This window comes from Dermacentor variabilis, chromosome 6 (genome assembly GCF_050947875.1).
Source record: "Dermacentor variabilis isolate Ectoservices chromosome 6, ASM5094787v1, whole genome shotgun sequence".
NCBI classification, from domain to species: Eukaryota; Metazoa; Arthropoda; class Arachnida; order Ixodida; family Ixodidae; genus Dermacentor; species Dermacentor variabilis.
Genome location: NC_134573.1, coordinates 183547852 through 183575174, shown reverse-complemented (window position 1 = coordinate 183575174; position 27323 = coordinate 183547852). Strand labels below are relative to the sequence as shown.

Genomic DNA, 27323 nt, shown 5'->3' with positions numbered 1-27323 from the left:
GTATGCTAGAGAAACAGCTGGTTTGTTGGCCTTAGGTGTTGAGTTTACCTCGTGTCCTCTGTATTTGTTCTTTGGGGAGGCCAGCAATTACTAATTCGTCTACATTAACCCACTCATCGCATACCACACACAAATGTCTTGGGACTTCAGTTCGAGCATGCTTGTAGAAATGTGCTGAACACTCTCAGTGTCATTTGCAATATCAAGATCTGCAAATAACAGCGCTGTAATGAATGAGCCACGGTCACTGACCCTACTTTCACTGTCGCCCGTAATTCAACGACATCTGTGCCCTGCCGCTCCCACAGCGACTGCACCCACTGTGTCGACACGGGCTTCCTGCCTCGACGCACCAGCCTCGCATCGAAACCCTTCCACAACCTCCTCCTGCTGTAGCAAACGGGAAAACCACACGTTTCCGCTGAGGCAAGTTGGATCCACATACGCAGCTGCGGCGCAGGCTGTTTACACTCTCGCGTGCATACGTCGCGGCGCCAAAACAATCGCGCGAAGCCTTATTCACCAGCGCGAGCGCTGTTTGTGGCTTTAGTTTCCTCTTCTTTCACTGGTCTGACCTTGCTATCCATGCGAAAAAAGACGGCATGCGCGTCTGTGCCATACGCTTCCACACTTTCTGAGGCTTGAAGACAGGCATTCGGCCCCGAGTGCAACCGTGCATCTACACTTCGTTGGAAATGCCGGACGGCCAGGGTTTAGGTTCCAGTGGACAGCACACATCCTACACTCCGGTTGTGGTTGGTTCCGACGACAGAGAACTTGTGGCGATCAGCAAGGATGAGACGACCGAAACCGATAAACTGTCACAGGGCGTCGCTGGAGTGGACTTCACTGGCACGTACTCGCCGGTTGACAAGAAGAAAAGCATTCTGGAAAGACACAAGTGGAAAATTTGTCTCCTTCCCATGATCCACACTCAGTTCTGGGTGGCTGCAGCGTATTCACTTTTGGCGCCACTTTTTCCGGCTCTGGTGAGATTTTTGTTTCTGCATAGCGCCGCTGATAGGAATGTTCACGCGCAGTGAACGTAACAAAATTAACCTGCAGATACATATCTCATGGCGCATTTAGCAACTGCTTTATGCTGGGAATAGAGTAATGCGGAAAAGAAAATGACAAAGGCTCCCTAAACCACAATGTTAATATAATATAGAACAAGAAAGAAAAACTGAAATCGCACTTCCCTCAATTAGTGTCGTGATCGTCTCACAAGTGTTTGCTGTGTCGGAAGTGTATACGTAACGGCATTTTAGATGACAGTATTGTATTCAGGTCGCCTGCTTCTAGACTGACTTGGTTGAAGCTGAGGGATTGTGAGGCTTCACTTTCCAGCTTGTCACTTTCATATTTAATCAGGCACACGAAACTAAACTTGCTATGACGGTTGGGCGTGTCTTTAGTAAATTAGAAATACGGCAACCCCATTGCACAATTTTCACTAGCGTTGAGAATAGAATAAATGCGTTGGGGTGACAACAAAGGTGGCCACCTGCAACGAATGTGGAAAGCCGAAGACGGTTGAAGTTCTCGGTACTGCTCGTGCTCGCCCTGTTTGACCGCCAACCAAACCGCTGCTGTGACGTTTCTAATTCGCCACAGATAGCTGCCGATACAACCCGATCTTCCACTGCGTTGGTGGCTTCGCTGTTTACTGCTGTAAGAGCAGAATTTTATATAATGCCTTTCATATACCTTTATTGGAAATTAGTGCGAGAATGCTAGTGCTAAGAACCAACCTTATAATTAATATTCTATGTATGCAAAGTATATAAATGGACTCGCATTTTCATCTATTCCTCTTAACTACAAATACAAGGGTTCTTCAAAAATAAATCTAAACACGTTTATGCGTGACGCACCCACAAACGAAAATTGAATGCGGGACTTTATTCGCCTGCACCCACATTCGTGGTAATGAAAGTTAACTTTCTCAAAGGTTCAGCAACACTCGACGTGTTTTTCTTAAAGGCAATCGTCTATGCGTCCACATATTGAACAGAGTTGTTATCTGGGCGAGTCGAAACAGTTCAGTCATGATAGTGATCACCACACTACGTAGAACAAGGATTTGGTGTATTCATAAAAATACTAGTACGAAGTAACTATGCACCGGCACAACATATAATACTCCTGAATTCATGTCGAAACCGAGAAGCAAAAAAAAAAATACAGCACTCTATTCCAACTAAATTTTATTGGACAACAGTAGGTTATGTGGGTTTTTGGTGCTTCTTTTTCCTCGAGTTTTACACTTATATAAACCTACTGTTGTTCAATAACATTTATTTGGAAGAAAGCGCTGTGCACTCGTGACCGTCTCGGTTATTACTCCTTTGTTCGGCGTAGTGCGCTGATCACCATCATGACTACATATTCAATTGTTCTGATACATTTCTCTCTATCAACTCATCACTACAACATTTCAGAAACGGGCTACAACATCTCGACCCATAAGCGAAAGTTATGATTGATATTTTTCCCCTTGCCATTTTTAGGCTGTTTCCAGTGGTCTTGAGGCCTGGGAGTATGGATTTGTTTTTTCTTTGGGAAAGATAACCACATTAATAGGGTCAGCCTGGGCAAAAAGATTGGTAAGTCTGAATGCTTATTGCAAAAAAAAACAGTTTTGGGAGCATGTCATTGTCAGCTTATCTTAATAAGCACGCTATACCACTTTATATTTATTCTGGTGATTGCTCGTTCTAACTACATTCTTTAGTTGTGCTGGTAAAATTAACCTGTTGAACTTATGAAAGTTATATTCTTTAGTAGTGCTGCTTGATTAACTTGTTCAACTTTTGGTCAAACTTGATTCATACTGTCGAAGTTTTGTGATCCCTAAAAGTGCTCAGACATATAAGCCTTCGCGTCGTGCTTTCCGAATTTTTTCTGTTTCTTTAGATACAGCAGACATCTCCAAAATCTGTATATCTTATTGGACAAGTGGGATACTTCCTGGCAAACGCGGTATACGGGTAAGTAACCACATTGCGGACAACCTGTTTGAGAGGCGCAGTAAACTTAAGCTCGTCTAAAAACATCTGTGGAGACTGAATTTTCATGTCTTGAGCGAATGTTTCAAAATTTGTTATGTGAGTCATGGACGTCTGAAAGATGAATTTAAAGCAAGTACAGAGATTACACAAAAATTGTATGTAACAAGTTGTACGTACAATGTGTCCAGAAATAATGCACCATGTTTAAAAACAAGCGAAGTTTTCTATGCGGTGAAACCAACTGTGTGTTATTAATGCACTCTCAAGGAACAGTGTTTTTGTGTTGTTCATAATTAATTGGCATATAACTATTCATTAACTGACGCTTCATTATTATATTTGCAGCAAACATGTAAACACTACATAGTAGAACACATTTGAAAACAACAATTTTAAACATTTGTGACGCGCTATTTCTTGTGTAAATATTTTCCGTGTTTAAAAGAAATCTCACGAAATATTAAAGAAAGTCGATCCGGCTTCCCGATTGCACTGCGCCGCAGTGCTACTCTCAGACACGCTGCAAAGAACTAATTTTGCCCATATCCTTGACCATTTCGGTCATAAATGCGACAGGTCGCCTTTCTTCGGCACGGCTGCTCCGTGGACGTGCATGCTTGAGTTGACCTCATGCGGAAAAGCAGGAGCGTGCCCTGCGACTTTGGTAGCTTCGCTGTGACAGGCTTTTAATGTGGTCGCGAACGGCCCTGTGCTCAGAGCCGAGGGTAAGAATTTGGTTGCCAAACCGAGACAAATTCCCTGTGAAAGTGATGCAACTGAGCGCGTTTACTTCCTTGGTGATGTGTTTGAGAGACCATGCATGTCTTGAACACTGCGTGTTTCCGAAAGGATCTGCTATAGCCCGCAAGGAAGCTTCACGCCTTCTTCTTACATTTTTAAGAGCTGTTCGACAGATGGTGAGTGCATCGGCGACAATGAAAGAGACGTTCGTGCGGAGCAATTGCCGGCCTCAATCGCCAGACTAAACCTGCCTATAGCACCACCAATACCACCATGCACCAGGGGTCTGGACATTGTCGAATGCCGCTGTCTCTGATTGGCGCAGAGGGTTGCTACGGCCTCTTTGGTTGGCTCAAAATGCCGCCATTACAGAATTTCACGACGTCCAGGACAACATCCCGCGAGCGAGAAGGCGCTTTATAGCGCAAGAACTGTTTGACTTCCGTTTTATAATAGAATGAAAACTACGTCATGTGCCAACAAGGTGGTGCCAAGCCTTTACCCCTTCAAGCCACGCGGGTAGTCATTTCTGATCTATTTGTTTCATTCGCGGAAAGTGAATGGAGCTGTCGAGTTTCGATACACTTCATTCCACTTCGGCAGCAAAGTTCGGGCGTTATCTTGGCGGTTTCTTCGAGATTGGTTAAGGATACTGAGGCATGAAGGCCGAACTTACGGTAACATAATAAATGGCTCGCCGTGTCACTTGCTTGAATTGGCGTGGCTTCAGGCCGAAGACACTCTTCTTCGTTTGGGGTAGGTGGCGCGTTGCAGCTATTTATGTATTTCGTAGGCTTTCCTACAAACGGAAAAGAAGAGTCCACGTACCATTTGCAATAATGTATTCGAATGGGCTCTACTTGTAAAATCCAGCATTGAAATATCGGCGGTAAATGTAAGTCGACCAAGAAACGTTCCCCAAGTGCTCACCTCCTGTGGCAACGTCAGATGCTCAGCATCTGCTTTGGCGGTGCCCCGGAGCGCGGACGATCAGATTTAACATACCAAGAAAGGTTGGACTGAAGACAGATGTATACCTGAAAGCCATACTCGTTGAGCGACGGACCATAAGTGTGCAGATATATTGCTGCAGTTCCTGCATGATGCTGAGTTACAAGATTTTATTTGATTTCTTTTCTTTTTCATATGCCTTCCGGCAAATGTACCCCGAATGAAAAACAAATGTTAAGTAGTATAACATAATAAACAAGAAGGTAAATATACTAGGGGTTCATAACCTCCAGGTCTTCTTTATTATTTTTTAGAGTGGTCACAGAGTACGACATTTAGGGGCTAACATAATGAACAACGACAAGAGTTTCACAGTTCTATGTTTCCCCGCTTATATAAGATAGCTCTGCAGCAATAACTACAAAACTAAATTTAATTTGGAGACCTCAAGCTTATCTGTTCGCTCAAGTACAATAGAAACGAAACTGAGTGCGAGGATTGCAGAAGTAACAAATTGCGGTCCTCTGAATAGGGGGAGCAAATTTTGGCACGCCTGCTGTGGAACCACTAAGCGTGCCAGGTCGTTACATTCGAATGTTCACCGCTTAAAAAAGATAAATTTCATTCCCCCATATCGTCCTTCAATTCGATTAAAAATTAAAGGACTATTGCTTTCCAATGCACATATAGTGAGAAGAGATGCTGCCGAAATTGAAGCTAGCAATCCATGTTACTTTGTTTCTTTCTTTGTCACCCATAGTGCCTTGTACTGGATTCCTGGAGACTACATGATGTTAGGTGTTGCTTTGTTCGGAGGTGCATTAGGTGGGTTGAGCGAATCCCTTTACTGCGTCGCTAGTTATGCAACAGCCACCGTTGTACTGGCGGACCACCTTGGCTTTGCTGTCGTGAGTTCATTTATTCAAAGCTCTTTCCTGCGACGTCAATATTTCGCAAAATTCAACCCCTGCTCTCGCTATTCTAATTTTTCAGGCTGGGATGCAAGTCCTGTGGGGATTAGGCGGAGCAACGGGTGCCACACTTGGAGGCGCAATTGCAGACGTAGGAGCTGTTCACTTATCGCTAGCCACTACTGTTACTCTTGCCGTCTTTTTCTGACGATATTTATGGTCGCTTATTTTTTTCGCCAACTATACCAATATCCCAAATACGAGCACACAACTCTGGAAAGAAAAAGAACGTAAAAGAAAAATAACAGCGAAAAACCGCCCAGTAACACAAGTCACAAGCAACACAAGCGTAGAGTCACTCGGGCACCAGCAATCGAAAGGACGGTCTAGTGTTTTGGAGAGTCATCCATAACATAGGGAGGAGTCCGCACTAGTATTAACTTTTCGGCGGCAACTGCGCCAGTAATTTCCACCTGCTACTCCTTTTCACAAAAAGTGACAGTCACTTAAGCATCCTTACGTGATATTCAACTCCACCTTAATCCTCTTTAATTCCCCTTCATACACTTTACTTCACTTTAATTCACTTTACTCTACCTTAAGTCACCTTACTCTAATATGCACCAACTTTAATCCACTTTTATCCCCCTTAATAAACTTTATATCATCTTCGTTCACTTTAGTTAATCTTAATTCACTTTACTTCACCATAAGTAACCTTACTCTAAATTGTTCTAACTTCCATTCACTTTACTTCACTGTAATTCACTTTAAATTAACATTAATTACCCACAATTACTACTATAATTAACGTTTTTTCACCATTGACTACCTTCGGGATTACTATGGAAATCATACAAGAAGCTGATGACGTAAACTCGTCCCCAATGGCTGCGCTGTCACTTGTTCAACAACGCATGCACTGGGCCACACGTTTACTCAGCCAGATGGCTGGCACGTGACGTGTGCAATGACGCGCGCACTAGGCATACACCTTTTGTCAGCCAGAAACGTGGAGCCGCCGTGGCGTCAGGGAAGCGAGTTAGTCTTGCACCCTTGAGGCCCTCTGGCTCGATTCCCACCCTGACCGAAATTTGATAAATTTTATTTTCAAATGTTTTAATTTCCTTTGTATACAGAAATCTCCCTGGGAAATGTGACGGGAATCCGAGCATTCCTTAACAGTTTTTTACTATTTGCGCCGTCGTCCATTTTTGGTACCTTCACTTGATCACGCCGGATATTCTGCCTGATGGGACATCAAATGCTTTCACATTAATAAAAAAAAACTTACGCACGTGTGCGACTCAGCAAGTTTTATTGGTTTATTTTTGGTTATTGCGTAATATCATTTTTTTTCCTTTTGTAATGCTTTTTGTAGGTCTTGGGGGTGAATGAAATAACTGAAGGGATGGGCCGACGAGCGAAGAGAACGTTCCATTGATATTGTGTATCTCACGACGCCCTTGTCACAAAGTCAAGATGCATGCCCCTGTGTTTCCTCTTTCTTGCTAGTTGTCTTCCTCTCCGACATTAGCCAGCGAGCATTTTCTTGAACAGCTGCGAGGCAGTGGTCTGTACTCTTTTCTTCAATTATGTGTTTTGTGCGTTTCAACTGTCCTGGGTTCCGCGCTTATAATTTTATTTACCATCGCATTCACCTGAAGTATCATGCTACGTATGTCGCCGAAGAAATCTCTCCACTTTTCCCTAAAGCGACTATTTAACCTTCTCCAAGCAATGGCTACAATCCAATCAGCTTTCGCGTTACTTTTCTCTCGTAGCTCTGGGGATATCCTGCGTCATTCTTCGTGATGTCATCGGTGTTTATGCTGTCCTCTCCTTTCATTGCGACGTCACGGATCTTCCGAAGAAACCGAAAACGTGAGACTGGAAGTTCATGTTTAAGAGTCTAATTGCTATATATATATAGGAATGAGGCGGGAGGAACGGAACAGTTTTCACATTTGAATTGGTTGCCTAGTTCGTTTGTTACATAGATACCCCCCCCCCCCCCCCCCCCGAGCTGAACTGCTCTAAGCTTACACTTTTACCTTCGGCTACAATAACAACGAAGCCATGCCTCCGAGGGCGATTGAGAAGCTTTGAAAAAGAAAACGATCAAACAACTCGTGTCCCACTCCACCCTTTCTATTGGGAGGATAGATGGCTGAAAAAAATTGGGACACATTGCATATTCAACTAAAATTTGCGTACGCCACTTTATACGCGGGCAGGTCGACACTGAACACGACCATAGACCTCCACCACAGGTTCCTCCAGCCACTTATGGCTTTGGCAGTTTTGACACATTGTCCTTGGTTTGCACGGCAAGTTAGTTCGGAAGATCAGCGAAAAGAACGTCCTTGTGTTTCCTCTTCCTGCTGTGACTTTCACAGCTGCATTTCTGCAATGGCTGCTCTTGTTGTTGTTCTTGGAAATAATGACTAATATTTTCTTGCATAGTCACATAAGCATAATTGTAAAAGAAAAAAAATTTTTTTCAAACTTCACGGTGGGCTCTTAGAAGTATGTTTCTAGCGCACTGCGGCATGTTTTCGGGGGGGGGGGGTGTTAAATCACAGTTTAGGTCAGTTTTCCGACGTAGAGGAAACATGTGATTCGATGTGCTAGCTATATCCTGAACATACGTTTCGTCCTCATGCCTTTCAGTGATTTAATTGCTGGACCGTTCGTTCATCCTGCAGTACGTGTGCTTACATGTCGTAATTGTGTTCTAAAAAGGATGTAGCGGCAAGGTATAAACGTCCGAGAATAAATAGCCGGTATTGAGAATAAGCCTGCGGTCTAAACGATGACAAAAATATGCTCTAGGTTGCAGATGGTTGGTATAGCATCTCACGTACTTCATCATGATGTCCCTTTCTTCCCAACGGTATGCGAGGGGGCAAAATAACCTTTAACATGAAAAAGTCGCTTATTAGGGATAAAAGCCCGGTGACAGAAACACTACAAAAAACGCACGTTTTTCTAGATTTTTTCATCGGCACCTAGGCCCTGCTTGTTGGTTTTTTTTTTCGGAAATGCAACAGCAAAGTAAGGTATCCTTAGCAGTCGAAAACACAATTTTTCGATCACCTGCCGTCTTCCACGACCAAGCGTCCATAGAGTAGGACGGAAATTTGATGCACAATGGCGCCATTTATGACGGACTATCTCAACTACGTAGCTCAAATCCTGTTAAAGTATTTGAACTCACTCACACTTTCACCATCCCATTCTTCCCGCCTCACCGCTAAATATTATTTATTTATAGATTTAATTATTGCTTTGGTGAAGCACTCACTAAAAATATTTCGAGCAAATACTGTGAGAACATATTGTTATTGATCTAGTCACATTCCTTTAGTTGACAATAATTTCAGTTTCAACTGCTCTTTATTTCTTTGTGTGTCAGTCCCTTTTCTTCTTTCTACAAAAATCTTGCCCTCATCACTTTCATTCAAGTGCTCCTTTTTATTTATTCACAGCTGCAGCTGGCGATCCACACGCAAATGGCGAGAATACCTGCGGGGAAACCAATATGAAGCATTATTGGCTGCTTCGGGATGCTAGGTTCATTTCTTATTTGTTCAACTTATTCCTCAATGGGCTAATATTTGGATTCCTCGAGCCAACATTAGAGCCTTATCTAAATCAGGTACGTCAAATAAATGTCATTCTTTTGTAAAAAGTAATCTTTCTTTTTTAAATGTAGCACGCTCACATGACTTTCCATGCTTTCATGTACTAACGGTTATTTTTTCTTCAGTTTCACCACAGTAGTTCGGGCATTGGCAGTGTCTTCAGCGTATACGCCCTTACATTCTGCGTTGCTTCTGCTGTGTGTGGTTTTATCTGCCACTGTAAGGTAAGCACGACCCCGTCAACCCATGTGTTCATATTCTAAACCTATCTGTCCGTTAACAAAGCAAACAAGATGTCAAATAATATATTTGGTGTTACATACAAGCTCGCCCAAACGAGCAGCGGGTACGCAAATAAGCCCTTGCGCGCCTGAACCTAAGGTCGAAATGCTCGATGTATTGTCGCGGGTACAAAGGGTTTTCATGTTGACGCGGACGATGCTCCAAGCGGCTTAGCTATCTTGACTCTGTTTAATTAAGCTGGACAAGCTTGAGCGAAGTTCGCTCGTTTATATTACAACGCATCGATTTTCACAGCATGACACTCAAGGTCCAGAAATTAAGCTAAAGTTAAAGTAGATGCTACGTAAGACAAGTGACAGACAGCACAAAAGCTGGAAGTGAATTCAAGCCTAGGCTCTTCAGCAGTTCAGCAAATATTCGTGAGAATGCGTAGTTGAGCAGGCTTTGAATTACCATGTCTGCCTATGCTTTTCTTTTTTCTTAGGCTGAGATCCGTTGCCTGCCGCTCGCCCACCTGTTCAACATAACGGGCTTCATCGTGATAGGCCCGGCGCCGTTCCTGCCATTTGAACCGTGAGAAAAGCTTTTTATGGGAGTGACTAACGTGGCGAGGGCAAAGAAAAGTGCTAAGCATGGCGTGAGCTTAGTCAATATTATTTGTACTATAATATTTTCCGATAATTTTTTACAGGAACCACAGCGAACAACAGCAGAGGCAATCGCATTGAATTCAAATAACTAGAAGCTCAGTCGCGTCTTCCCTCTTCCGCCCAAGCAAGCACAATGTGAATCAATAAAAATTATTGAGTCGGATGAAAGCTCACTTTTTGAGATTTATAAGCCGCCAGCAGGGCGATTACAACACTCGACTTAACAGTTTTAAGCTTCTGAGTTCACGGAAAACCTTCCATCCAGCAGTGCGGGTGAAACTGATCTGCCCGTATTCAATGCATTTAGGCTTCAAATTGTCGATTTAGTCAGCCTCGCCCTGCGATATGCTAGCCTCCTGATTAGCTCAGATGGTAGAGCGACCGACCCGAAAAGGCGCTGGTCTCCGGCTCGATTTCCGAACAGGGAGAAGGTTTTCTTCAACTGCGAAGCTTTTTTTCTGAGTAGTACAATTTCTTTAATAGCTTCGTGCGGCCGCCAGGTGGAGGTATATTGCTTCTCTGTCATGACGTTTCCTACACTTTGCTGGTTACCGCAGAACTGATTTGTCTATAACGCAAGCGGGCATGTGCTCCAGGCCTCTTGTGTTCCGCAGTCTGGTTTCTGTGCATGGTGGATAGATTTTCAGGTTTTCTTCTTCAGTGTACATTTCTCCCTTGTATTGCAGCACCATGAACCTCATTTACGCTTCCCAAGTGCTACTGGGTGCAGGAGTCGCATCGATGCACGCGCTTTCGTACTCAACTGCGATCAAGCGCGCAATGTGAGTCTATTAATTCTCATAAAGGAAAGTAATTACGAGTAACGAGGTTGGTTTCGTGCTGAACTACGTATCACGGCGGCCGGTGTTTAACCGTCCAGGAAAAAGACCACGTTTTGTCTCAAGGCTCTAACTGCATCTGTACATTTTTTTTTTTCCTACAACGACGTTCCTCGCTGACGTTTCAAATGGCTCTGATCTTCGGGGAATATTACAAGAAAGCAGAGCAGTAACAGTAGCCGAATGTTAAAACTAACAGGCAACAGAAAATGCATGTGTTATGGATCATTGTTTAGCATATTATTTGCAAGAGTAGATTTCGTTGATGACAAAACCATGTAGGCCAATGTAGAAAAGACGCTTTTCTCAAAATTATCGTAACTGTTGGATCAATTTTAATGCTGCACCTTGAGTACTTTATGAGCTTTCAAAGAGGCGTATTTTACATGCGCATATCAAGTGTAACTTGACGTGAAATGTTTTTTTAAACAATTGCGTTAAATTATGGGGTTCTACGTGCCAAAAACACGATCGGATTATCAGGCACGCCGAAGTGGGAGACTGGATCAATATTGACCACCTGCAGCACGAGCGTTCTTGCATTTCGCCCCCTTCAAAACACGGCCACCTCGGCCAGAATCAAACTAGCGACATCGAGGTCGGCAGTGCGCAGCCATGCGCAGCCACTAAGCTACCGCAGCGGGTGTGAAGTGTACCTACGCCGACATACTTGCACCCTGCAACTCCAGCGAGCACAACGTTAACAGAAGGGTGCTGGTTCACAACTTGACCGCGCTTGCATCTGAAGGAAACACATCGGTTAATTGACACCATTCATTAGATAATGATCTGCTAAAGCATCTACCACACAAACTTCTGTGGTGTATGATAATACCAGACACTGACTACTATCACAAGAATAAAGAAATGTGATGATGCATGATCTTTCTTTTTTTTTTCTTCGCAGCGCTAAAGGTTACAAAGAAGACATTGACACAAGTAGCTTTGTGTGTGGTGCAATATTTGCTGCATACGTCATAGGGTAAGTTCAGGTTAGCCCAAAGAAACCACAAGAAGTGCGCTTTCTTTTTCTAATATGGACGTAGAATTCTTCACAAACATGTTTAAGCCAGCCTAAAATATATTATGAATACAAACACGGATGCCTCTTGCTCTTCTTTGTTGTTGCAGACAGATATATTGTGTGACACGAGGTTGACAGTCCCTCGCCTGCATCAAACCAACCCTACAAGAAAAATTGAACGCAATCACCATCGCAACACCAAAATTCATTACATATATATATATATATATATATATATATATATATATATATATATATATATATATATATATCCTTGCTGAAGCTTTACATACGGAGTCTAATAATTTCGAGTTTATCGCACTGCTTTTACGGAATAAGGCATGCAGACAACGAAGCCTGAAAGAGAAATGGGAAATTAGCTTCTATTTTTATAAATAGTGAAAATTGAGCTAAACTTTGTGAATTCAATGTGGGCTAACAGTGCAAGAAAACACGTAGAGGCGCGAAAAATACAGGACAAGTGAAATTTAGAAATAATGAAGTAAAAAGAGATGATAGTGGACGAAAATATAAATTTCCGTAAGTGTGTTTCATTTTCTGCTTTCTTCATATGGTTCTAACCAAAAAAATTTAGTCTTCAGATACACTTCTAGCCCACATCACTTAAGTTCTTCTTAATTCCCCTCTCTGTAGCTAAAAAAACGCCTCGTTACGATGGTCAGGATGCCGCGTAAAACACGCTGTGAGTGCGTTGAATATCGATGCGAATGTTAAGTTTTACTTGGACAACACAAAGAGTAGTGCGTCTTAGTACTCCTTCACGAAAATTCAATGTGCATAAACTGAATTTCTGTTCTTATCAGGGCAACTCTGAGTCCACCTATCAGTGGCTATGTCGTTGAAGCGTTGGGATTCCGAGCCGGCTCCATGATAATTTTTGGAATGCTGGTTGCCTGGGTAAGTGTACTTCGAAAAAGAAAATTGGAAATATATACCTGTACGGTACTTATGTTTTCTAATTAACAACAATAATAATTTATCATATATAACTAATTGCATATTTTGTTCTTAACTAAGAACATTTGTACACTTCAAGCACATCTCCGCGCATGCCATTCTTACCAGCAGCTTTTGCAAAGCTAGATCCGGCTGCACAAACACTCCTCCTCCTCCTCTCAGATAATCAGATGAGTCAATATAAACATATGATGTAGGTCCATCATGGCATATCGCCGTTGTAATGACCATGTCTTAATCTGCGTTTTTATCGTGAATAATTGATGCATTTTTTTTATTCCAGATGATTGCACTGCTACTACTCCAGAAGAATTCAAGGAGTGTACACTGACCTCACTGGCCCGTATCGCACTGGTCATAACGCATAAAGTACAATATGTCGCTGGTAAAAAAATTGGTCATTGGTTAATAGACTGAACTGAGAAATACTATTCGTTTTGAGCTGCGGAAAAATAACAAAGCCATATTCAGCTCAGTAACAAATTTGACCATTGTATTGTCACAGCCTAGTAGGAGACGGGAAAGCCGGTGTCGAGGACGTGAAAAAGCACTTCATGAGAGCAGTCAACGCGACGTCGTTGTCGTCTCTGTTTTTCTACTCGCGCGCTACTTCAGCGTAGTTCTCATCGCCTGACACATACCCGCGGCGACCATATAGGATGTGGCAGTATGTGTTTTATTCGGTAGAAAAGTCAATGCTATATGATAATAGTTTGCCGATAAACAGCGAGGAGTGGCAAAAATAAACAGCTACTTACACCTGTCTGGAGCAAGTCAGTCATTTTACCATACACCAATTTATTTTAAATTAAACTGTTGCTAAATGTAGAAAAGTATGCAGTTCCTGGAATGTTCTAAAAACGCAGGTGCGTTTAAAAATATGGGAAGCTTATGTTATGTGTACACGAACGCAAGTTTTTAAGAATCTTAACTTCACATGAGATGGCTGCAGACAATGACTAGGAAACCAAAGTTGTCACTTTATGCCACAGAAAATTATGCGGGTCCTGGAATGTTCTAAAAACGCAGGTGCGTTTAAAAAAAAATAGAAAAGCTTATGTTACTGCACTGCTCATTAATTTTTTATTCATATGTTATCTCACAACGCGGGAGAAGGAGTCAACAAATAAAACAAAAGCTATGAAATGAGAAATGAACTAGTTGTAAAACAAATTAGTTTATCGCCTGTTCAACTTTAATTGACAAATAAACAAACAAACAAAGATATGTACATAGTCCTTATTCAGGTCAGTTGAACTTAGAAACTTCAGTAGTGCCTCCATTGCCTTTTTTGATCACGTTAACGTAAAACTATTCCACTCTGAGTTTATTAGAAATCCGCCGTTATAAGCCATCCGCAATTGGTAAATATTTTTCGGGTCATGGTCATTTTGCCTGCATCGCTTGACAAACAGGCAAAATGGGTACGGACCGAAAATTTGGTCAATCACAGAGGGCTAATGATACATTTGGAATAAACAAAAGGGAAATAGATTTACGCCATCCCAACGCTGCTGTGACGACGTTATACGACGACATTCGAAGATGATATGCTCAGAGAGTTGCCGGTCGTTGAGGTGTGCTAGCGCACTCGCGAGTGACCTTAAAATGTTGCAGCAAAGACAATGGCAAAGAACATGCATAGATTATCATATGTAATATTGTAATATATGTAAGAAAACGGTAAGCGCTTGTTTATATATTACTCCATGGAACATGCTCCATAGATCAGGTTTCTTATTGTATTCCATTGTCCTCCACATTTCATCCTTCCTTCCTTCTTCCTTAGCCTGACAGTTGTCTGCAGAATGCTGCGCTGCACAACGGCAACATATCGTAGACTTTCCACAGATGGCCCTCACATCACCATATTTCTGGCATCTTCTGCACTGAAGTGGCTTGGGAATAAAGGGCCGGACAGCATGTCGGAAATGACCTACTTCGACATGCGACGGAAGACAGTCACCCTATGAAGAGGATTTTTACACATGGGAAATCTTCGAGACGGGCCACCTGGAGTATTTCGGTCCCATTTTCGGTAATCTTAATCAAAAGTGGCAGATCGTCGCTTGAGATGGCCGCATCAATATCATACATGACGCCTGTAGTAGCCTCCTTTTCCCAGCGGAATGATGGTACGAACGTTCATGCCACCGAGGACAATGACAGTGAGCAGAGAGTCAAACACCGACGCTTGAGCGACGATTCAGCGACGTCAGCGCACTGAATATTATTCAGTGCGCTGACTCTGACGTCCTCAATTCCATTTGTTTGGCAATAGCGTCTCGAATTCAACCGATGCAACTTGCCTAATGAGGAGCCTCACGTTGTCGGAGGGTAGCGCAGGTAAGGAGTGTACGTAGGTAAGTAGTGTACTTCCGCAAACTTTGCGGAGTCCTCATGGTAGATGTGTCCAAAGAGTCCCTGAGAATCCAACACTTTGCTTTAGGACTCAATACAACCACACAGTCGTCGTCGGAGCTGTCATCGCTCTCGGTCGAGTCTACCAGGATGGCCTCGCTGTCGCTCGAGAGGCAGTTCCACTTCCTTGAGGCTGCCGACGCGGACGCCGCTAAATCAGGTGGGAGTGCGAATGGCTCCACTTCTATTCCCGTGAAGCAGGGAACAGTGTTCCCGGTAAAAAAGCGAGAATTACCAGAAGATCCTGGTGACAGCGAACAAGCACTCAGCAACAGAATCACTCCGAGGACTTCAAACTGTTCAAACCTCGACAATGCGGCTATGTAGCTCGCCGATTCAATTTTTTTGCCATCGACTAATTCTTGAGAAGGCAGCTCAGAATCTGCTGAGGGATAGCTTTCTCGCAAACCAATAATAAACGTTTGTTTTCAAGAACCATGCAGAGAAGTCTCGTGCTTATATACGCGTTCTATTCATTCTTAATGCAGTCTGTGTTGCTTAGTAAAGCTGGTTCTGGGGGTTATTAAATGTTGTCGACATAAGAAACAGCTTACCACGAATCTTCGCTAACTTCCTAAAGGTAAATCAATCGAAGTATTCGGGAAAGAAGACGGAAACATGCAAAATAAATAAATCATGCTGATTTCACTGCTGTATGTGACATCACGTCAATTCTAATTTTGTGCAGATAGGATTTCTGCGATGAGGTCTGGAATGGCGAAGTCACTTGCTTGATCTGGTAGCCTTATTTTTATTGTCGACTGTAGTTGCCACCCTTCGCCAGGTTCATGGCCACCTTACTTGGCAGTTTGGTTCTCTAACCACACATGTCCTTTCCCCGAAATTCTTCTTTCATACGCTTGCCTTATACGAAAGATAGATTTTCGGTCATTTTAACAGTTGAACAATTGAAGTTATCTGCACGTACCATGTTTATTCCGATGCCAATGCTCAATCTTTGACAAGCGACACTGGCGATAACCTCTAACCGAATTAGCGCAGTGACGAGCAAAATTTAGAGCCTCTGGAGCTCTTTCTGAACCCTTTCTTCGTAGTCGACGTCTTCAACCGATCAGTGTGTTGGGTGACTGCTTCGTTCAACTACGCAACTCTGGAGTCGCACATAGCGGAGGTGTGTACACAGTCCATTTCCTCAAACAGCCGCTGCAAGTATGTTCATGCTCATTCCAAACAATTACATAGAGAACTGCAGCTCGGTTTCACTAATATGTTGCTATTCGCTTTCAATAAATCACATTCCCGAGTCTCACGCTCACTGCGACACTTCTTAAAATTCATTTTGAACAATTAGATGTTTTTCAGTGAAGCAAAAAAAAAACGGTTCCTAATTTGTAGTCTCATCAATAAAGTATGTTTTACTTTTTATTCACTTTGAAAGGCTCGCAGATGTGACAATAATTATATTCGAGTGTCGCGTTTGTGTTAGAAAAAAAGAACAAAGCGGACCAGGATCCGAATGCACGTTAATGACTACATAATAAATGGCCACGTTTTCTTCCTTTGTTTGCTTTGTTTCCTAGTTGCAGGAATCGAACGCATGCGGCGGCGCCACTTCCATGGTGAACAACTTCACTTCCTTCTTCGCATACGCTGCAACGTGCTCATCGTATTCGCGGAAGGCAACCAAGCTATTTATTTATTTATTTTATTTTTATATCTGATGAGTAAGGAAGACAAGAACAGGCAAGATAAACTGTGCTGATTTCGCTAATGTATGATACGTCACGCCACCAACTTTTTGTGCAGATAACACTTCTTCGATGAAGTCGAGACCTCTAAGGTCAGTCTCTTGGTCGGGTTGGCGAGATTTACTTATGCTTCCTTACACATGCTGGCATACAGTGCTGGATTCCTTCAGCAGTTACCTGTCAGTAAAAGCTTGGCCATTTAAGGACGGCACGTATAAATAGGACCAAAAATATCTATTTTCTATCTATAATGTGTAAATCTCATCAACGGTAAGCTTAGTCAACGAATAGAAAAAATATTTTCGGGAAGCATTTTCAGGTATGGGGGGGGGGGGGGGAACCAAAGGAAGACAGTTAAAGATGGGCTGGACCCCAAGCGACCTAGCGTTTTGTTTGGAATATCTACAGACAACTCTCGTCATATGTGACCCATAGGTGTACATTTCATTTGCTTTCCATCTTGTGTGTGATACCACTACAGCCGGAGACCTTGAATTGGTCGTCTCCTGTGACTGTGCTTTCAAAAGAAAACGAATCGCGTGCCAAACTTCTTTCTCGCCCTGTGTTCATTCTCTAAACAAACAAATGACACTTCATGCCTGTAATCCATTGTTGGTCAAAGATAGTTAGCCGTAACTCGGCAAGAAAGAAGTGTTTTTTCTTGTGCGTTGCCTATAGGCAACACTGGTCATTTAAAGGGCTTTAATAAGAGCTGTGTCTTTGAATTTTCCTTGCTCAGATTAACACGAACACGAAGACACCGTGAAAATCTGTTCGCCATATTAGAAGTCCGTCTTAACAGAATCGATCCACATGGCTAATCTGCTGTAGAAACAGTAGAAGCAAAACTGATAGAATAGACGAACACAAGCGCTTGTGTCTGTCTCTTCTGTCAGTACTCCGTCCGCTGGTGCGCTGCTTTTACAATGAACTACTAGCAAGCCGCGATGCACGTCTTGCACTAATATACTATTCCAGATACAGTCAAATATACACGACGCATAAGAATAGGTGAAATATCGTCAAAATCACAAATCACATGAATAGAAAGATATTTATTATAATTTCATGATACAAAGTATTGATTAACGCACTCTTGTTTAACTCATTGTGTAGGTATTACTTGCGTATACGCTGTGCAAGCCTATGCGCAGTGTTGCGTTTCGCCTGCGACGCGCGGTTTTGCCGGCGCGACTGCGGCGGGGCGGCAGACATTTTGGCCCGTTCGGCGTCGCCGCAACGCTCCCCGCCAGGCGTTTCCAGGCGTTTCCAGGCATGTTCCGATGCCACGTGTCTTCATGTGCGTGTGTGAGTGTATGTGCCATTGTGCCCGAACGGCGGCGATGCGACAGCAGGGGGTCACCCTCTCCTTCCAGTCATTGTGCCCGACCAGAGGCGCTACGAGAGCCGAAGTTACCTTCTCCTCCCAGTCTTTGTGCCCGACCGGCGGCGCTACGACAGTGTGCGTCACCATTAGCCCATTGTACAATCACGTGCTCGTCTATTGAGGGGTTCCTTCTTGCCCTCAACTGCGAGAGTATAAAAACAGCTGCCCCCGGACGCCAAAAAGAGAGGGCTCCGATTTCTTCTGTTGAGTAAAGTGCTCTCCCGTCTCTCTACTTCGGTCAACCTGACCGCCAACTCTTTGCGATGTTAAAATAAACAAGTTGTTTTGTTGTTACCAGTCGACTCATGCTTTGCCGGGACCTTCGGATGCTTCCAGTTGTACCCCAGGCCGCCAGGCCAACGCTACCCTTGGGGCTTGCGACCCAGGTACAACCACGGGCGTCAGCGCCGAGTTCCCAACAACCGATGCCATCGGTGGGATCCAAACAGCAGTCAGAGCGAAAGAAATATACAGAGATGGAGGAAATGCCAGGAAGGCAACCAGGCACTCCTCTGGTTTGCTACCCTGCAATAGTGGAAGGGGTAACGGGTTTATACTCCACTTAGCCTGCCCAAAAGTTCTGCAGAGCCGTTATGTTATTGAAAAGAAGTGCACTAAACTATTTGACACTCTAACAGCCGCCTCACATAGGAGCAACAGTGATTCTGCAGAGGCACATCGGGGATCTCTTCTGGCTCACTATATAGATGGCGAGTTCAGCGCCACCAGTGGCATCCGTGGCCAAGGCTGACCCTTGAGTAAAGAGCATAAGCCTGTGCACAAACTCTGCAGAGAGTATTTGTGATGCGGTTCTCAATTATTGTTTTGGTGAAGTCAGCCGTGCAAGTTTCCACGTTGTCTTCCACGTCGGTGTAATACCTCATGTCTACAGGAACACCGTTTGCTTATCGTGTAGCTAGCAGAGTCGCCTCCGTAGCCCAGTAGCAGGAATCAGTGGCGTCTGCATAAGCTCGGCTTAGCCGAATTTTCTGGTCGGGTTAAGCAGATGTTGTTTCCCCCATTGGTACCATTCGAAGCTAACTACATATTCACATATTGTTCACCGTATATAAAAATCCGGCATAAACTGGTTTGTCTTAAAGGAAGTGTACTGCCTTCGTAAGACCAAGGCTAGTGCAGCAATTAAGGGATAACGAGGGTGAGGGAAGCTTTATTTTGGTGCCCTTGTCTTTTCCGTCCTCTGATCTCTGCCAATGCGGGAGGCATTTGTTTTCGAGCGATAAGAGAGATATTTGATGATTGTCAAATCTATAACCTTTACGCACAAACATTAGTTGTCTCATTTCACTGTCTCATTTTCACCCAAAGGCAAGAGCTTTGCAGTGGCGATTTTTCTTTTGCAATGCAATGTATTTCTTGTGTACATAAGACAGATGAAGAGTTCCATGGTGAAAGCCGTGTTTAAAGTGTGAGTATAAAACACCAAATTTTCGTAAGCTGAATTCCTACCAAAATATTCGTTCCGATTTGGCCGTGTTACGCCACCTAAAATCAAATTCGGAAATCGAAGGTTTATTATTCTTCTATAAAAACATAGCAAGCTACACCTGAAGAGCGAGTGGACTAACATAAGCAACCGGGAATTGCGCAAGTCCGGCGACAATTTTACAAGAATTCAGAGTTTCGTACTCATGTATTGTGGCCGATAAATAAGGCCTGACCAGATGCCTACGACTCTGAAAACCAGCTTCTCGCTGAATTTTGGTTTTAAGTTCATTTAAAGTTATTTTTTATGAGAGGGCTTTCCACCGCCTTTCTATAGAAGCTCTCACTGATGGCATCCGACATTCAGCACAACCGTGAAATATTTTCCCGAAGAGACTACATTATTTCTCCGGCGTTAATAACAGCACCATACGGCGTTTGCTATCTTTACGATTTAGCTAACCAGAAAGCCGGTAACGTTCTTCTAGTTAGTTGATATATTTACGAGGTTTTAGAGGTCCGCGATGTTCAGAAATGCAATGTAACTGTTTTCATTATTCGTTTTAGTATGAAAATCTCTGGATTTTCATAGGATTTGTACACGTGGCGGTCTCGTATACCCCCTCATTGGACCAGCACCCTTCATGCAAGTGGAACGGTAAGCGAGCGAGCTTAAACTGCTTGCACCGCCCTAGTCTGGCCTCTACTGTGGATTCTTCTGCCGAGATTTTAGGGGCAATCAACGAGTCAATATAATGAGAGTTGAGTTTTGTTAATTACGCTTAGCCATCAATTTTTTTAGTGTATATTCACTGTCGTTGCGCATACATTTTGCGGAATGTGCGTGGCCTGAGTTTATTCGCCACGTACGTTACGTAATCGAACGAAGCTTTCTCTGTGAACCCTCTCAGAATTTATGACCTTGACTGCTGTTTTGTCAAAGCATGTGTGCTAGACAACACGCGTCTCGCTTGCCTGCCACTCCGCCGAAGGAATGAAGCTGGCGAATAGTAGTCGACCTTGCCGCTGCCTTACGCGCCGTACTTCTCGCTGCCTCGAACATCTGCTCCCCATTCTTCCCTCGACAAACATCGCCTTCGTCCTCTTGCCACCACTGCGTCGACGTCTCGCACTTTGTATTCACACAAACTACTGTGTGCATTAGCGCGTCAACGGCCGTGTAGAGCATAAATGTAAACATTGCATGACATTAAAGTTGTGACCTGTGCGGTGCATAAGCATTAACATTGCATGAGATCACACGTTGCTTAAGTTGACAATAAAGATAAGCGTGCGTATCGCATTCAGTTTTATAACGCCTAAATAACCGCTTCGCGAAAGCTTCCCTTCACAGAAATTCCAAACCTGTGCGTTGAACCTCAATAATTTTTTTTCATTGATGTAGTTGCTGCAGTTCACTCGAAACTATGGTTGTCTCTACAGCTGCAAATTTCTGTTGTAGAAAGCTAGCCAGAAAGATTGTTTGTATTTGCATACCTATGCAGGACAGTCAGTGCAAGCCTGTTATCACAGTTTACGATCGACCCAACCTATGTCGGCACGCGTGCTAGGATACTCTGGGTGCGGCAGGTGGCGTGTGACCACGACAGGCATTTTACCTATCGTCGTGACAGCGTTTGGAGGTCGTGACCGTTTGTGTGCAAAATAAATGGCTTAAATACAATGAGACACTGTGAAATCCGTGACGTCGTGCACTGCGTCACATGTGTTACCTTTCTGGTAGCAATACAGAAGGGGAAATTTTGCTCTTTATTTTCCCCGCTAGTAGGCAACTGTGCTCTGTCAAATAAATGCAAATTCGAGTCTTGTGTAAATACTACACCATGCATAAACTAACTAAGTGAATGGTGTTTTTAGTGTCCATTTAAACTAACAAAAATATCGGTACAACACAAATTCTGCCAAAGCACCAGCGAACTCCAACAAGCGAATCGAGTTACCACGAGACACTCCTGTAACAGAGATAGCAAGGACAGGAAAAGCAGGGAGGTCAAACAGACGAACACCCGGTTTGCTACCCTACACTGGTGGTGAGGTAAAGGGGAATAGAAAGAGGAAAAGAGAGAGAGAGTAAGCACTGAGTGCTTGTGGGAAGATGCACAGGAACACTATAAATGGTCTCTTAAGCCGGTGTACTCCAAGTATTGTACTAGTGCACGAATCGCTTTTCGTGCCAGTGACGGGTGTGGCCACGGTCCAAGTATCTTTGACTCGGAGAACGGTCTTGAGCCCAGTCGGTGTAAAGTTGCCCGCAGAGAGAGGCATTGTACATCGTAGCGAGGGCAGGTACACAGTAGGTGCTCGCTGGTTTCCTTGAACCCACAGGTGTCGCACACTGGGCTCTCGGCCATTTCCAAACGAGAGGAGTAGGCGTTCGTGAACGCCACTCCCAGCCAGAAGCGGCATAGCAAGGTTGTTTCGCCGAAGGAAAGGCTAGACGGTATTTATAACCGTAGCGCGGGGTCTAGTTTGCGTAATCTGCAATTGAGGGCACTTGAACTCCAGAAATCTTGTGACTTTTTGGGTGCAAGTAGGCGTAGCTCCTTGGCAGCGTCCGAGCTCGCCAAATGCGTTGGACACGTCTGTAGAGTTTTAGAATATTGTTCGCACATAAAGAAAAAAATCTATTTTCCATGCGCTATGAGGCATGTTGGTAGGCAAGAAACAAACTAATTTGGAAGGAAAATTGGTTAAAATGAGTTGATCTCTTCTGCTGGTTTAGAACAGGCTACGTATTCCGGTCATAAGCACGTTTCACGTATACCCTGAAGGCAGATCTGATCGACACCTGCCAAGGGTAAACGAAAACTATGGCCCAGGGAATGAAAAAATTAAATGTATTTTTTTACTTGACTCCCTCCTTCTCCTTTGGTTCCCAGGAGCTTCACTCTCATATGACGAAATAGTTCTGCGGACACCCGCAAGGTAGAGAGAAGTAATTATTTCACTCTGCAAGCCCTCTGCATCTTTTTGCTTGAGAGAAAACGAATTTCCTGTTAGAATTCTTCTAAATACTTGTAATGTTCACAAAATTCGCAAAATATCTATACATTTGATTTTTCATATCTTTAACAGCAGACACTTTAAAATCCCATTTGCAAGATAGTTGTTTCATTTCTCCCTAGTTTATTTTAAAAAATGGTAACAGTTCCTTCACTGCCCGATTCATGGCCGATCCCCCAGAGTGGGTTACGCCATTTCACTAGGGAACAAGAATAAGAACAAGAAATGCGGCCTATGAACACATGCCGTTCGGTGCAGAGAGCTCTATGTTACGCGCAGCGGCTTCTGAAAAAGTATGGTGCGCCAGTTTTGCAAAATAAATGTGGCTATTTCTAAAGCCGCACACGTGCAATATTTGCAGTATGGCAATAATGCGCGCTCTCTCAACCACTGCAGCAGGCTATGTGGGCTCTATCGTTGTTAGCTGTTTTGCATTGGGCTGAAAATACGTGTTATCATGTTTTAATTGTGTATAGAGTCCTTACCGTAGAAAGTTTCTCGCTGCTTAGCATTTATAACATTGCTTCCCTGACCTTAGATCAGAAAATAATGCATTACTTGAAGGAACGTGGCATCGCCATTCAAAAGCATTGAAGGCTTCAGTAATGCATACACGAATGAATGTAGCATCTACATTCAATAGCTTTGAAGCCTCCAGTACTACCTCCGGACTGTCATTTTACGTATTGCAGGGATATCTCCTATTCTTTCCTCAAAAATACACTCTACAGCCAAAGGACATCATGCATATTCAAGGACAAATTTCCAAGTATCAGAAGACGAGTGCAAGGCTTCGAAAACTGCAAGTAAAGACCCCCAACGCAGTCGAAGTGCTTAATTGACTGAGATAACAATATCTTGCAGCTGTTTAATGAAGAGCTCACTGGAATACACATTCGAGATGAGGATGTTGGTGCATGCCTAATCATTTTTGCAGCCATTTTATTTTGGCACGCAACCATTCACATAATTTTGCTACCTTAATTCATCCTCCTTCATAGAATTAGGTACACGAAAAAGCGTCATAATTATTCCTTCTAAAACAACCCATTTTGAGCAAATTAATTGCTGGCCTGTCCGTGTAGGGTTTTTTTTTCTTTTTTTTTTTTCATTGTCTGGATATTTGCGACATGTCATGTGAGTGTTGTTATGCTTGTGTAAAGTTTATTGTCATCGCGCCAATACCTTCCGACTATTCTCATTTACTTGCATTTCACAGTTTGTCCCCGTTTTCATGGATGGATGAATGGATGGATGGATAGAACTTCATTGGATCTATTTAAATGTGGTTGTGCCACTTTTCTCACAAGCTTGCGGCAATAAATTGGCTGTTATTTTCGTGTCCTTGGACGTCCAGCAAGCTGATTGTTATTGAAAACATGGCACACTGATTTACGATACTCCTTTTCGTAGGAGTTATTAAACGTGCAACGTCACAAACAACAAAGTTCTACTTCCTCCTTAACAGTTGGCATGATTGTGGCACCAAGTTACAGCTGCAAACGTAATGAATACGAATATAATCAAAAATAAAAATAAAACTCATCTAGCAAAATTTGTTGCTGGGCTCGTTGGTTCATGCTTGGCCAAAGAAATCGTGGAGGAATATACTAGAAAGAAAAAATTGCCTGTATTAGCGATGTGTTTGTTGTTTTGAAGAAAAGCAGTTTTTAGAAGTTATGCTGTAATCTATGCGCTTCTTGATATCGTGCACTGGATGGCTTGATGGGCAGTGCGCTTGCGCCATCTTGGTCCGCTGTGTACGTAAGTAGGCGAAGTCTTCAGAATAAAGTTTAGTTGCGAGTTAGCGCTTGTCCTGTTCTTGTGTCTATCTTCAGTCACATCTTCGAAATGCGCTTACCAGTATTCAGTTAAAACACCTTTGGGCACTTGTCGTCGGAACATATAGACAGCGGCACAAGCACCTGCCTGAAATAACTCGACTTATGCAACGTTACTGGTCACACAAAAAAAAATTATAGAAGCAACGAAAATAATCATGGCCTCCGAGATTCGGCGGCGTGCGGCGACCGTCTTAAAGGCTGCGGCAAATCTTTTGTGCCTTTTCTGCCACTCGCGCTCTCCACTCGCGAAGGCGTTCTTAAACTGACGTGTTAGCGAAGCTAACACGTCAGCTTAAGAACGCCTTCGTGGAAAGCAGGAACACGTGGCGGCGCATGTGACTCTCGTATCACAGCTGTCAGCACGCGCGAAACAGAGGCGAAATACAGCGAGCCTTTCCACGGCAGCCCCAGCCGGAGAGCTCGCATTTGGGAAAGGGAGTCAATGACGGAGGCCGTCCGGTGGCAAGAGAGAAAGATAACGGGGAAAATACCGAGGTGCTGTTGGCTTTTGCGGGCAGCGACGCGCTCGCGCTAGCCGTGACGCTCGGGCAGCAGCGGAATGGCCGGCGTTGAGGCCGACCGAGATGCGCGCGCTCCCTGCGCAGAATAGCGAAAGCGGCGCTCGGCAGCTGCGACGCAGAAGCAAAATGTACGTACAACATTGCGAGCTTGCTACGTTGTGATCCTAGCCAAACTAGTTGCATGCGGAGCATCTGGATAACTAGTGGCGAGCATTACTGCGCGCGATAGATTGCAACAGCCGAGACCTTGGCGGGCTTGTCGCTGGACCCGCCGCGCTCAATATTTTCACTCCACGCTGGTGTGAGAAAAACAAGTGACCTTGCTTTTAGACAGTGGCTGGACGTTTACTCGTGGTCATTCAGTGTAGCACGAATCACGCCTGCGATTGAAGGCAGTTTGGTTGACCGAGAACTTAGTTCTCAACGTTTGGGTTCTACTTACGTTAGAGTGTGTAAAGAGCAGAGCCGCGCTTCCGTGTTGGAGCTGAACGTGGCGATAGCGAGATGCAGAGCTGCGGCTAGTGACTTCGCTTGAAAGAATGGCATGGCCGGCACGACCGTACCATTCACTCAATCACTATTTGTTTACCACAAAGCACCTCCCACAAAAATATTACAAAGAGCACGTCTATAGGCATGAAGGAATGAAAAAGACGAAGGAAGCAAAACGTCATGGCAGTTAGCCTCGGCAAGGCAGCTTCCTATAATGTCGCCCCTATTTTCTTTCGGGGCCCTCTGCGCGTTGAAGATGGCGTAGAATGTACTAGAATACTGTTGAGTGGCACGAGCGGCTGGAGCTTTGCAGTGAGGCGCCCGACGACGAAAAATACCGTGGCGGCGTTGCGATCGAAGTGGGTTGGGCCGCATCAAGGTCGCGCCGTTTTAAATTGCTGGCGATTCTGCTCCGCGGAGTCGTTCGTACTGTTTCACGCGCTGCTGTTTGCGGTCCTACCGCTCGAATTGTGTTCTTAATTACATATGGCTTCTATATTTATCTTAAGAATACATTCATTTCCGTGAGTTTATGCAACGCGGTGACTGGGCGTGCATTGTGGCAGCAGTGTCGGCTTTTATTCTGTTATGTTACTGCAGTTGCCTTGGAGAATTATGTTTCTTGTTCTTCAAGCAGTATGGCTCTCGTGTACATACTTGTAGATATATCAGTAGTTTTTGCGAAACGTAGACGAAAGAAAAACTGCACGCTTGCTGCTTGCCGCTTTAACAAATGAAATATATCTGCCTCATCCAGCTTCCTGTTGCGCTGTTTGCATGTTTACGTGGAGCATAGAGAGAAAAGAACTGCAACGCAACATTCCGTTAATGTTTGCGTCTTCCTCGCGTAACAGAATGCGCACTAATGGTAGGGGGTCTTTTATTGGGTCGGACCTCGGGCGCCGAAAAGATTTATTTAACTATGCTGTATATTATTCTCTGACCCGTAAGCCGCGTTAAATTGTTTTGCCAGTCCGTGCTTAAACAAAAAAAAAAAAAAGAGCCGGCACGCTAGCTTAATTAGTGGCAATAGTGGCTGTGGCATTGGACTTTTATATTGTAGCTCACGGGTTCAATCGAGGCCGCCGAATTTGATGGGGACGAAATGGAAAAGCGTTTGTGTACATTCAGGTGCATGCTAAAGAACTATAAGTGATGAAAACTGAAACGCCGCGGATGGTCTCATAATCATATATCGTTGTTTTTCGACGTAGAACCTCAGAATTACTTTATTTCAAAAACGAAAGTTACTGGGTCCTTCGGCTGTTTTCTGGGGGTCTAAACAAAATGAAATATTTTTTTAGTGGGATTTCCCAGGAAGACAGGTTATGCGTATCTTATATTTCAAAGCTCCGTGTACTGCCGTTGCGAACTGTGCGTCAGTTCAACAGCTTGTATACAGGATGTTACAGCGAAAACATATAAACATTTTTAAAGGTTGCCTGTGGCAGATGGCGCAATTCTGGTTCATAAGCTGTTCT

The 27323-nt window shown here is 43.8% G+C and overlaps 2 protein-coding genes and 1 long non-coding RNA gene across 11 annotated transcripts in view; 2 read left to right on the top strand and 1 right to left on the bottom strand.

Annotated features, from left to right (window-relative positions):
* The first annotated feature begins 237 nt into the window (after positions 1 to 237).
* LOC142585928 (MFS-type transporter SLC18B1-like) lies at positions 238 to 17469 on the top strand. 6 transcript variants are annotated; one of them, XR_012829152.1, is made up of 14 exons: positions 242 to 989; positions 2514 to 2609; positions 2920 to 2993; positions 5467 to 5614; positions 5700 to 5768; positions 7402 to 7501; positions 9109 to 9278; positions 9390 to 9488; positions 9992 to 10080; positions 10844 to 10939; positions 11904 to 11978; positions 12845 to 12938; positions 13282 to 13383; positions 14788 to 17469. XR_012829152.1 is itself a non-coding variant. In XM_075697033.1 (13 exons), the coding sequence occupies exons 1-13, from the start codon at positions 696 to 698 to the stop codon at positions 13327 to 13329; spliced, it is 1452 nt and encodes a 483-aa protein (XP_075553148.1). In that variant the 5' UTR covers positions 243 to 695; the 3' UTR covers positions 13330 to 13757. The 6 variants fall into 6 exon arrangements, 5 of the variants coding, with proteins under 5 accessions (XP_075553150.1, XP_075553151.1, XP_075553149.1 ...); XM_075697033.1 differs by lacking the exon at positions 14788 to 17469 and having other exon boundaries at positions 243 to 989; positions 13282 to 13757; XM_075697035.1 differs by lacking the exons at positions 2514 to 2609; positions 14788 to 17469 and having other exon boundaries at positions 238 to 989; positions 13282 to 13757.
* Positions 8988 to 25959, bottom strand: LOC142585929 (uncharacterized). Its single transcript, XR_012829153.1, has 3 exons — positions 25793 to 25959; positions 12095 to 12182; positions 8988 to 9145 (listed from the first exon to the last, which is right to left on the bottom strand). It is a non-coding gene; the product is annotated as an uncharacterized LOC142585929 (long non-coding RNA).
* Positions 25322 to 27323, top strand: part of LOC142585927 (MFS-type transporter SLC18B1-like) — a 96610-nt gene continuing 94608 nt past the window's right edge. For 3 of the 4 annotated variants that reach the window (XR_012829151.1, XM_075697030.1, XM_075697032.1), the window contains exon 1: positions 25322 to 25478. The gene's annotated coding sequence lies outside the window, so the exon portion shown is untranslated. The remainder of the gene's footprint in view (positions 25479 to 27323) is intronic. The other variant, XM_075697031.1, reaches the window with a different exon arrangement.

Excerpts from the sequence above, each read along its gene's own strand:
- LOC142585928 (XM_075697033.1), top strand. The coding sequence starts at position 696 with ATGCCGGACGGCCAGGGTTTAGGTTCCAGTGGACAGCACACATCCTAC. Across the intron at positions 2,994-5,466 it reads CTGGCAAACGCGGTATACGG|TGCCTTGTACTGGATTCCTG; the intron begins GTAAGTAACCAC and ends TGTCACCCATAG. Across the intron at positions 9,489-9,991 it reads GTTTTATCTGCCACTGTAAG|GCTGAGATCCGTTGCCTGCC; the intron begins GTAAGCACGACC and ends CTTTTTTCTTAG.